Genomic DNA, 12,879 nt, shown 5'->3' on the forward strand with positions numbered 1-12,879 from the left:
CATTCTCATTATGGTTCTCACATTGTTCCCCATAGGGTTGTTCTCGGTAATCTCGGTTCTCCGTTCTCATGGTTCCATTTATTCGTTGACAACTGCTGATTAGTCTTTACTCTTTAGTACAGAGTTTGTGGCAGTTTGTGGTCTATAGAGTATAGACATTCTATAGATAACCTATACACACTTTATACATACCAATACCATAGTGAACAATCAGTATAGATATAGATAGATTTCGTCTATTCACTACCGTCTACCACTATACCAATCCAGAAGAAGTTGTTGCCTGTGAAGGATGCCTTCTGCAGCGAATGCGAAGTCTGAAAAACCAGCTTCTTCGGAAGCAACGGATAATTCACCTATCCGACAAGTTATGACTATTATTGAACACAAAATTCGCAACTTGGAGAAAAGAAAGGTACGTGCAATTTAATGGTACTGTACAATGCTCTCGGCATCAACAAACGTTTTGTATGCTATTTTGTGATGTTATTTTTGTTATTTGATAGGTGGACTTGAAATTTTTGCATACAAGTACTATAATTTTATGTACATTAAGATCGGACGCTAAGCTAACTTTTCAATCGGGAGCATGTAAATAAAGATGCGGTTTTCCGTTGACGCCATTTTTACACATGTGCTTCAGTAATTTTGCTTCCAAATTGTGACGCCCAAAATTCGCTGAAACCAAGAAAGTCTTCCTAGTTCCTACCTCTAGAAACACAACTTGTACTTAAATAGATATTATATTCGTGCTATGCTCAGTATCATATCCATTTCTAGTTCCTATTAGGTACCTACTTACATACCTATAAAAAATAAATATTTTGTCTAGATACACATTTCAAAAGATTAAAGGTTTTACATAAATCAACCACAAAGTCACTTAAAATGTAACTTCTAAGGTCTATTTCTGTTTATAATTCAAAAATTTACAAACATACAGATAGGCACCTAACAAAAATATACAGTAAAACAGTGATGTACAATTATAATTGTTAATTTACAAAATAAAGTCAATCACTTAAATAGTTATAACTTTATAAGCAACTAAATAAGAGTATCTTGTTTCTTTGTGGTTTTTTATCAAGCCTATGCCAAAATAAACTCGATTCTTACCTATCAGATGTTTCAGTGCTATAAATTACAAGCATAGACCAATGCATCAAGGGCACTAAAAGGGGTACTAAAATAACTATAAAAGTATGCCTAAGGTGCTCAAGGTAATTAAAATAGTTAAATTTCTAATTGACTTGGCTATCATTATAAAATGAAGTCAAAGTCAAAGCCATTTATTCAAAATAGGTACTATTATAGACTTTGACTGTCAATTGTTGACTATGTAAGATAATTGATTTAATGATGATAATTAACCCAAACTAAAAGAAACTAAGAGCTATGAGGGTTTCAAACGTACGTTCGGTGCCTAAACGTGCCTACAAGTGTTAGTAATTCAGAAAACTGTTGAGATGGCCAGGCACCCTTTGAGGAAAAATTTGTTACCCAAAACTGGTTCTCGGGTTAAGTGCTCAAAACAAGAACAACCATAATATTAAGATTCATTTTAATGTAATTTGTATATCTACCTGCCTATGTAATGTATTGATTATATTTACCTAATGCCTTAAAACGTTCTATAATCTAGAATTACCCAATATAATTTAAAAATGAGTAATAGTAATATTATGTAAATATTGTGTAATTATTATTATTATTATTATTTTAGCCTGCCTCTAATTTTTTTTTTTTTTTTTTAATTATTATTATTATTTTTTATTTTATTTTTGTAATTTTTTAATATATTTTTTCCTTTCTTTTTTGTCTTTTTATATTTTTTCTCAATATTATGTATATGCAGGTAAATATATATATTTTTTTTCTTCAAATTAGTAAGTATAAATATACTTTTTTTTTTTTTTTTTTCTTCTTCAGAGGTCATCCCAAATGCGGGCAAAGGCCTCCCCCCTTTTCTTCCAGTAATCTCTGTTCGCTACCAGGCGCGTCCAGAGCACTCCAAGGCCGTCGAACTCCTCCAGCTCTGCGCGCCACCGCGTGCGGGGCCTGCCACGGCGCCGCGCTATGTAGCGTGGACACCAGACTGTGCTCTCCCGCGTCCACCTGTTGTCAGATTGTCGCATTACGTGACCAGCCCATTTCCATTTCAGTTTTCTCGCTTGTCTGATAACATCGATCAACTTAGTTCGGTTCCTTAGGCATTCGTTTCTTAATTTATCTACCAGCCTCACTCCGAGAATACTCCTTTCCATTTTCCTTTGTGCTATCTTTACTTTCTTGATCTCTTCTTTATTTAGTGCCCAGGTTTGTGCTCCATAACTCAAAATTGGCAGTATACATGTGTTAAATACTTTCGATTTAGTGGACAGTGATATTTTTTTGTTTTTAAAAATGTATTTTAAGCTCCAGTACCTTTTCCACGCATTCGAAATTCTTTTATTTAGTTCGTCGCCTTGGGTAGAGCTCTTGAACGATATCGTTTTTCCTAAATACTGTTCTAAATATTGTGTAATAGTAAACCGCAAATCAATATTTGCAATTAATGAAAATATGAATGGATTTTCTTTTGGAATGACTATGCAGGTCCTTGGGTCCATGTTTCACTTCTTACTTTACTTTATTTCTTTCTACACAATATCAAAATGGGGTTATTCAAAGAGTGAATCAACATATTCCTGACAAGCCAATAGTGCATCTCTTCACAATACATAATGGTAGAGGTTGGGATAGCAATGAAGTGAATTCCCAGATAATTTCACATTTGGTTTGAGGAAGAGTGTGGTTATGGCTCTTATGTTTACAGTCATTATCAGATGCTAGTGATAAAAACAGGCTCTTCAGGCAAGGAAGAATTGATAAATTCGGTCACTTATTGAGCTAATCACTTCAGAAGACTACAATCGAGTTTTTTATCATCTGCAACTTCTACCAAACATGCTTACTTACCCAGAGCAAACTGCAGTGTTTAGCTACTAGGCTACTAACTCTTATGAATAGTTTGATATAGTTTATAACCTAAATTAAAAATTTTCAAAAGAAAAATAAAACCGACTTCAAAAACGACAAACACTAAAAAGTAAAAAATAACTTTTGTTCAGCTACACGTGTAATGTACCTAGGTATGAAGTCGAGCGAGCATATTAAAACAAAATTAGAAATCCAAAAGTGAAGCTCGCCCGACTTCATACCTAGGTACATTACACGTGTAGCTGAACAAAAGTTATTTTTTACTTTTTAGTGTTTGTCGTTTTTGAAGTCGGTTTTATTTTTCTTTTGAAAATTTTTTATTTCACAATTTTTAGTGGCCCCACTGTACTATAATATGCTGTGCCCAGTTAAAACCCTACTGTTTACTAACCTATTACACTGATCGCGAGCAATTTGCTCCTATCCATTGAGGAGTTCTGTTCTCCATCTCCGAAGATATTCATCAGATCTTCACCAAAGGAGATCATTCTTTTTGGGCCTTTTCTGAAAGTGCCGGCCAACGAAAAAAAATGGTACGGATCGTTAGAACTAGCCATTTGGAGTAATAGTTAATATGGCAGAAAAGTTGTAGGATTGCTCTGAATCAAGTTATACAAGGTCGAAGATTCCTCATTTTCATACATTTTATTGATTTCTAAAAGTGCTGGGAAACATAAAATAATGTTAGATATTGCTAGAACTAATGATTTGAAGCAATTGTCATTATGACGCGAAGGCTGTGGGGCCATTATATGTCGTGTTATACAAGTTATACAAAAAATGAATATACTTTGTACAATTAATTGTAACCGATTTTATGATTTTTTTACTGTTCTGATTGTTTTATACGAATTTGAATACACGTCCAATTATTTTGACTCCCACGAAGTGCTGGATCAGCTGCAATGTGGACAAAATTCGTTTATACATACCTGGATTGTATGCGGCCTTGTAATACTAGGTGATCTCATCCATCCATCTCCCAAACTTCTGCCACTGGGATATCTCCGGTGAGCTCTGTGATGAATGCACCATTCGGTTATACGTACTGTTCACCATAGTAACTACGGCCTTGCTTCAGTCGATAGCTGCCCAAAGCAACCTGCGTCGATTCTTCTGTGAATCTAGGAAAGTCATTGAACGGAGGATGTCGGCTTCCATAGCCTAGAAATGAGCTCTTCTTCTTTTATAATTATTGTGTGTGGTAACAAGTTCTGCTAAACTGTTTTGCGCATTGACCAGTTCATGGATTTCGTCAAGGAAATCACGTCTGTAGTACACGTTATTGTCTATCAGAACATGATAGCTGTTTAGCAATGTTACCGCGATCCTGAAATAATCAATCACGTTACTTAATGTCCGGTCACTCTGATCAATACTGAGCAAACGAAAATCTCTTTTAAAGCAATTGTTCATCACTTCCACCATCCAGCGGCAAATGGAAACAAGCTTAGATTTATTGGTTTGGTCAGTAATTAGCTGGATTTCATTTAAATGTTTTGTTTCTAGCATTTGTGTCGCATAACCGCATGCCTCAAGAAAGAAAGGCTATCTATAAAGGACATGTACAGACAGATACAGGCATGTACATATATCTTCAGAAAAGCACTAATTACTTTTTTCAGTGAAAATCATACCCTAACCACAAGTTCCGAAACCACTAAAACCCTTTATATTTGCTGCGATGGAACAATAATCTACACGCTGCAGCAACTTCCAATGCCCAGATTTTAAATGATACCTTAAATGATATAGAAGATTTTTACTGGATTTTTATCTTAGTCCATGGTTTTAGAGATACTATAAACAATCTTGAGGTAATCTTTCTTTCTTGAGGTGTGCGGTTATGTGGCACAAATGCCAGTAACAAAACATCAGTAAAAACCCAGCTAACTACTGACCAAGCCAATAAATCTAGACTATTTACCATTTGCTGCTGGATAATGTAAATGAATTAACGACCGCTTTGGAAGAGATTTTTGTTTACTCAGGGTTATTCAGGATTTGTAACCGGACATTAAGTAACATGATCGATTATTTCAGGATTTTGTCAGCATTGCTGAACGGCTATCATGTTCTGATACACAACAACGTGCATGCACGTGATTTTCTTGACGTAATCCATGAACGGTCAATGAGCAAAACAGTTCAGCAGAACTTGTTATCACAAACAATATGTAATTATAATAGAAGGAGAGCTCATTTCCAGGCTATGGAAGCCAACATCCTCCGTTCAATGATTTTCCTAGATTCACAGAAGAATTTACGCAGGTTGCTTTAGGCAGCTATCGACTGAAGCAAGCCCGTAGTTACTATGGTGAACAGTACTTATAACCAAATGGTGCATTCATCACAGAGCTCGCCGGAGATATCCCAGTGGCAGAAGTTTGGGAGATGGCTGGATGAGATCACCTAGTATTACAAGGCCGCATACAATCCAGGTATGTATAAACGAATTTTGTCCACATTGCAGCTGATCCAGCACTTCGTGGGAGTCAAAATAATTGTACGTGTATTCAAATTCGTATAAAACAATCAGAACAGTAACAAAATCATAAAATCGGTTACAATGAATTGTACAAAGTATATTCATTTTTTGTATAACTTGTATAACACGACATATAATGGCCCCACAGCCTTCGGGTCATAATGATAATTGCTTCAAATCATTAGTTCTAGCAATATCTAATATTATTTTATGTTTCCCAGCACTTTTAGAAATCAATAAAATGTATGAAAATGACGAATCTTCGACCTTGTATAACTTGGTTCAGAGCAATCCTACAACTTTTCTGCCATATTAACTATTACTTCAAATGGCTAGTTCTAACGATCCGTACCATTTTTTTTCGTTGGCCGGCACTTTCAGAAAAGGCCCAAAAATGTATGGAGCTAGAATGATCTCCTTTATATGGGACCACCTGCACAGTATACCCTTTCAAACAAAAAAAAAAATTTCCAAATCGGTCCAGGGGTTTTTGAGTAATCGGGGAACATACATAAAAAATATAAAAAAAAAAAAAAAAAAGATTCCGACGAATTGAGAACCTCCTCCTTTTTTGGAAGTCGGTTAAAAAGGCTCCGTAACATCCTACAAAAAATGACACTTTTTAATTGTTTTTGTGATGTAACACAAATTCACATTTTTGAATTTTCTCCATTACTTCTGCTATTAGACATCACAAATTTCATTATTCTGGACAACAGGTAGTACCCTATAAGCTTTGATTCTCTTGACAGGTCTTGACAGACACAACTACAATGAAGAATCCTTTAAGGGTTCCTTTTTTTCTCTAGAGATACGAAACTACTGGCTTGTGTCAAATAGTAGATCTGATCAATCTTAATTTGCATTTTTACAGAGCAAACTAACATCTTACCGAGACTTGCAAAAAGCTGGTAAAGAGCTGAATGGTGATCAGAAGGTTGCTGTTGCGAAGTATGATGAAGTTGTTCAGACATTGGAATTTGCTCGCGACATGTTTAAGCAAGTCATGACAGTAGCAACTGTTGCCGAGCGGGACGCTAAAAAGCAAGCTAAAAAGGTAAAACAATATTATCTATACTCTTTAGTCTATATACTAATAAATAAAATTAAAGTGTCTGCCTGTAGTTTCGAAATAACTACCTCATAGTAAGCTCATATAGTTATTTGAACTGTACCACAACTGAACTGTGTGATCAATCACACGTTTTTAAAATTTTTGTCTGTCTGTCAGTCTGTCTGTTTGAATGGGCTAATCTTCGGAATGGCTGAACCTATTTTGACGGGACTTCAGACAAGTACAGGTTTAACCAAGTGACATAGGCTATTTTTTTAACCCAATTTCAAAAATGGAGGACTTGGATTCAGAATTTTTTTCTCGCAAATCCCTATCCTTGAAGCCGGTCAAATAAACCTAGTGTTGTGCAAGACCAAACTTTAATAAAGTAATAAAAGAATTGAAAGCTTTATTATTTTCTCAGGATGCATGGGTTCGCTACACAGCAGAGACAAATAAAATACGTGAAGTACTGCTTGTGTTGGATTGTCTTATGCAAATGGGAAACAATGAGGCGAGGGAAGACTTTCTCAATGGAACTAATGGGGCAGCCAAACTGACAGAAGATGATCTGAAAATTTTGGATGATTTGTAAGTATTGAAGCAAATAAGTATGTTGTTTTGATTATTTAAGGAAATGTATAGCCCACAACAAGTGTTTGTTCAATAAATAATAAACAAACCAGTCAAATGTGAGTCTTCTTCTTTTCACTTCTGCTGTTCCGATTTTTTCTTCCAATACAATAAAATGATCCTAACATGAAACCAAATCAATCAATAAATTATCAGTTAAAAATAATTTTTAACTGTTTCTTGCTAAACATGAACTTCCGCAAAGTAACGCCTGATTCTATTCTATCCAAATCAATCAATATTAAAAAAAAATATCAGTTTTGTTTATTTTTATGCTTAACTAAAAAATTGACTGCCTAAATTATAGTTTTCACAAAAAATACCTAATGTTAATATCTCCTATGGTTTTGGATTTCCAGTTAAAAAAAACACTATAGCTCTTTTTGCTAGCAATTAGTATCAAATTATATCTCTCATCTCATTTTCTATTCTTCAGTTATAATGTGCTATTAAACTGTTTTCCAGGTACCCAGAAGTGACCCCTAAACATGAAGTAAATGAAGAAGGGCTGCCTGGGTTCCATTCTTACACAGTAAAAGCTGCAGAACACTTGTACGCTATTATCGATGGCAAACCAAAGGAGTTTTTGGGAACAACCTATGCTCATATTAAGGAAATTATAAACGCGGTTCACGAATGTGGTTACTTTGATAAATCTCTGGAAGTGTCGGTCGCCGCAGAGCCCGAGGAGTGCCCTGAGCCGGAGGAGGAGCCCGAGCCCGAGCCCGCGCCCGCGCCGTCCGTGCCGTCCGCGCCCGAAGCGGCGCCCGCCTACGCGCCCGCGCCGCTGCCCGCCCCGCCCGCGCCCGCCGGTCTGCCCGCGCCCGCCTACCCGCTGCGCCCGCTGCCGCCCATCACGCTGCAGGAGGTGGAGCACGCCTACTTCGCGCAGCAGTACCCTCAGCAGAGACCCATCGCCGAAGTCATCGGCTCACAGAACTTCTTCTTCCTTCAGGAGTCCGAAATCGACAGTCCCGTCGGCACTCCTCAACCTCCCCCCATCTTGAACCAGCAGGGCTCCCCGGCGCCCATTCCCACGCAGACGTTCACCAACCAGCACTACGTGCTGCCCGGAGGCCGCGTGCCCGAGCCGGGCACGATCCCGATGCCGCCGCAGCCGCACTTCCCGCCGCACCCCGAGCCTGCGGTGTACCCCGTGCCCCTCGCCGCGCCGCTGCCGCACGTGCACGTCGCGCCCCAGCCCCTCGTCCAGCCGATCCACGTCGACCAACAGATTCCGATTCCACCCGAAGAGAGGAAGCTTCCCACGCCCGTCGAAGACGTAGTCGAGGAGAACTCGAAAGAGAGCAGGAGCCCCGAACGCGACGACGGGGACCGTAAGACCCAAGGCCAGGGCGACGGACAGAACAGGTTCAGGAGATACCGCGGCGGCGGCAGGGGATCGTCGAACGGCTTCCGCGGCCGCGGGTCCTTCCAGAACAGGCAGAACAACGACAACTACCACGGACGGCACGGCGAGTATCAGAACAGGTCAAACAAGGATGGATACCGGCAGTACAGCGACAACTACCAGAGCAGACACGGCAAAGACGGCTACCAGAACAGAAGCGGAAACGACGCCTACTACGGCAACGGCGACGCGGGCGACTCGCACCACCACGAGAACGGCGGCCGCGAGCGCTACAACGACGCGGGCTACCAGGGCGGCTTCAAGAGCCGCGGCAGAGGCGGCCCGCGCGCCGCCCGCGCCGCGCCCCGCGCGCCGCGCCCGCACCAGTACACCCGCAAACCCGACAACGTGGAGTAACTCACGAGTGCTTCTAATAACGGACTAAATCATTTGTGGAAGGCAAATTTCACCGGCAACAACGCGCTGTGGTAACAACAAACAAGAGATTATGGTATAAAAAACAAATTAAATAAAAAAAACAATAAAAAAAAAGTAAAATGATAAAACATGAAACTGAATAAAAAATAAGTTACTTGAATTTAGATGTATGATATATTATGCGATTATTGTAAGTTACGTTAATTCTAGATTCTTGTATAGATTGTGTCACGCAAGTGGCTGAAGCGACGCGGCGCTCGGAGAGTGGAGCGCCTCGGGCCGGCGTCGCGAGTGCCTCGTGGGTGCCTCGTCCTCGTGATGATAATTTAAGTACAGGAGATGTGCACACTGACATTTGCCCTCTAATGGGACTGAGCTATGGAATACAAGTCATTTCATTTGTTTTACGATTACCTGTTTTTATTTCATAATTATTAACATAATTATTAATTGTATATTGAAGTAAATTGTCATTTTTATGCTTAAGGTGAAAGGCACGGGTCTGCCCGCGAAATTTGGTTTTTCGCAATTTGTAAACTAATACGACAAAGTAGGCTTATGGCATTCTAATAGCGCCAATGGCAGTATCATTTCCACGGGTTTATATAAAATCTTTACTTGAAAGTGTCTAGTTTAAGAAATTAGTCAGAGTATCGACTGTGAGTAACTCTCGTCAAACTCATTATTTTGACTAATTTCTTATATAAAAATCATTACTTGTACTTACTTGAAAAGTGTTCAGCACTTTCAAAGATTTTTATAATATGAACCTGCGGAGATGATACTGCCATTGGCGCTATTAGAATGCCATAAACCTACTTTGTCATATTAGTTTACAAATTGCGAAAAACCAAATTATGTATTTTTGAATTTCGTGGGCGGACCCGTGCCCTGCACCTTAATACAAAATTACTGAATAGTATTTAAAGTTGTGCTGAAATTTTTATATGATTCTGCGACACTTGATATGCTAACTTTTGAAATTTTTGTTTTTTTAGGGTTCCGTATCTCAAAAGGAAAAACGGAACCCTTATAGGATCACTTTGTTGTCTGTCTGTCGTGTCTGTCAAGAAAACCTATAGGGTACTTCCCGTTGACCTAGAATCATGAAATTTGGCAGGTAGGTAGCTCTTATAGCACAAGTAAAGGAAATAAAATTGAAAACCGTGAATTTGTGGTTAACTACATCACAAAAAAAAAAAAAATGTGTTTCAATTTTCAAAGTAAGAAACCAAGTCTGGTATATAAAACAGCTTTACCTGTAGATTTTAAAAATTATTTTTATGCATAATAATTTTTGATTTATCGTGCAAAATGTTGGAAAAATACCCGAGTACGGAACCCTCGGTGCGCGAGTCTGACTCGCCCTTGGCCGGTTTTTATATGAATCTGCGACACTTGAAATGCTAACTTCTGAAATTTTAGTTTTTTTTACTTTAACGTCAATAGGATTAGCAACGCAGCGACTTGACCCATACAGATGAAACACGTACAAATTAAATGTAACTTGTCGCTGTATTTGTTATTTAATTTCAAGTTTCTCTCTATCAACCATGTTCTCAATAGAGGCTGTGTGCAAGAAAATTAAAGTATTCTATGAAAACAAACCTGTTTCATTGTTAAGTTCACCAAAGACCGACGAATAATATAGTCCTAATATTCCACGCTGGATTTGCGATTGCTGACCTGTTCCAATTCAATAGGGATGATGAGTGATGACTACTGGTAAAATTAGTGACTTTTTATCAAACGTCAAAACGCTTGATTAGTGAGGAAGCTTGTATGAAGTTCACAGATGTGACGTCATAAATAGTTGACATAATTTGACGTAGGTACCTACTTTTTTAGCTAAATCGATAATTTAAAAATGGTTAGCTTTAAAACTAACAACTTTTACGAATTTTGGAAGACCCTCTATTTAATAATTCCTCAGAAATAATTTATTTTTAACAGTCCTCATCCCAATTCCCGGTACGCTCGATGGAGTTCTTCGAAGCGGCGTAAAAACCCACTCTACACTTTCCAATGTACATGCATTTCAGTGCATAGAGATAGTCTCTATTCTACTTGGAGCAAATACCTGTTTCGGGGTCAGATAAATTACCTCAGTCATGACGTACTCAGCAAGCTAAGCCAGTTGCTTTAACGGTGAAAGAACACATCGTGAGGAAACCTGCATGCCTGAGAGTTGCACAAAGTTTTCAAAGGCGTTTGAAGTCTGCCACTCTGCACTGGGCCAGCGTAGCAGACTAGGTACCTATAACCTCTAAACGATTCTCATTCTGAGAGAAGACCTACTCATTAGTGAGTCCGCGATGGGTTGATTGATCATGATGATGATGACGTAACTACCTACTCTAGTAAACTCTGATTTATCTCGCTGATATTCCCAGTTGTCACACCGGGCATTGTCTCCAGAGGTGCCACTGGAGATCAATTCATTGATTTTTCTTGGTTTTCTTGATGGTCGCTTCTGGAGATAACCGAGACTATAAAAACGGATTATTTCCATTCGTCACCACTGAAGCGTCATCGCTAGTGGCAACTGGGAACTATTCATAGGTACTTACCTATAGTTCGTGACAAGTCGACATGGCAATCGGGGTACGACGGAACTAAGTGGACAATCCCGTATCTATAACCTACTAATATCATAGAGGAAAGATTTGTTCTACTGAACCGATTTTAATAATAATTCTTTGATTAGAAAGCTACTTTATCCAGATGTAAACTTATTGGTTTTGGTCAAGAAGTAACATTAAGGGCCTGTTACTTCTGGACCATTTGGGTATATTATATTATGAACTAACTGATGCATTAAGGTTTTCCAGAACCCCGTGAGAACTTTGATTTTCCGGGATGAAAAGTAGCCTGTTAATCCAGGGTAGGTATACCTAACCTATCTCCATTCCCAGCCAAATTCGTCCAGTAGTTTTCTACAACACACACAAACTTTGGCCTTTACCTATAATATTACTGTAATTTATTCATAACTAGCTGATGCCCGCAACTTCGTTCCCGTAATAATTTTTAAAAATCCCGTGGGAACTCATTGATTTTCCAGGATAAAAAGTAGCCTATGTTCTCCGTCCTTTTAACTATCTCTATGCCAACAAGTGTAAATTAAAAATTTATAACACCCCCGACAAGTGAAGGTTACAATAACTAGAAAAAAGCTGATAACTTTCAAACGGCTGAACCGATTTTCTTGGACTATTCCGCGGTGCCTACGATTCAAAGTATCTGAGTTTTCCAAAACATCATTTTCAAATAAATAATTATGTATCTAGGCAATGTCCATCTTGACAGCTTGACATTTGTCAATTGACATAATATTATGAACCTAACGGTTATCTAACTTTCTTTTCTACAAGAAAACTAGAAAAGAGCTGATAACTTTTAAACGGCTGAACCAATTTTTTTGGATTATAGCTAAGAACACTCTCGATCAAGCCACCTTTCAAACAAAAAAAAAAGTAAGGTCAAGTGGGGTAAGAGAAACATACTTTACTGGTTTGTGAACATTTTGGCCTTCAGCTATCAAAATTATACATTTATTTCGATATTAATTGAAACAAATCTTCGCTTTTGAAATATACTAACATTTTTTTTGATACAGAACTAGATTGTTCGTATAATTACGGCACAATTTAGCAACAAAGCTAGGTCATAAAAATGTTCCTCTTACCCGAGATTTGGGGTAAGAGGAACACTCGATACTTTTAAGTAATAACTCGTGTTTTTAAGTGTTTATATAGCATGTATTAAATTATTTTTTGAGTTAAGGGAATGAAAACCTTACCTCGTTTAAAATAAGGTCTTATTTAGGCTGACAGCATACAAAAACGAAATTTGGGGTAACAGGAACATATAGGTAAGGTCAGAGGTGCTAAACTTTTTCTGGTATTAAATGAACGTATTAAAAACTAGCTTTCC

General features: G+C 38.2%; 1 protein-coding gene and 1 long non-coding RNA gene across 2 annotated transcripts; one reads left to right on the forward strand and one right to left on the reverse strand.

Annotated features, from left to right (window-relative positions):
- Window positions 1-221: 221 nt before the first annotated feature.
- LOC123866298 (translation initiation factor IF-2-like) lies at window positions 222-9,035 on the forward strand. Its single transcript, XM_045907754.1, has 4 exons — window positions 222-415; window positions 6,342-6,524; window positions 6,946-7,112; window positions 7,620-9,035. Exons 1-4 carry the CDS (start codon window positions 293-295, stop codon window positions 8,920-8,922), a joined length of 1,776 nt encoding a protein of 591 aa, XP_045763710.1. The 5' UTR covers window positions 222-292; the 3' UTR covers window positions 8,923-9,035.
- Window positions 9,036-9,111: 76 nt separating this feature from the next.
- On the reverse strand, window positions 9,112-10,044 carry LOC123866302. The gene is made up of 2 exons (XR_006796162.1): window positions 9,841-10,044; window positions 9,112-9,424 (listed from the first exon to the last, which is right to left on the reverse strand). It is a non-coding gene; the product is annotated as an uncharacterized LOC123866302 (long non-coding RNA).
- Window positions 10,045-12,879: the final 2,835 nt, after the last annotated feature.

This window comes from Maniola jurtina, chromosome 6 (assembly GCF_905333055.1).
Source record: "Maniola jurtina chromosome 6, ilManJurt1.1, whole genome shotgun sequence".
NCBI lineage: Eukaryota > Metazoa > Arthropoda > Insecta > Lepidoptera > Nymphalidae > Maniola > Maniola jurtina.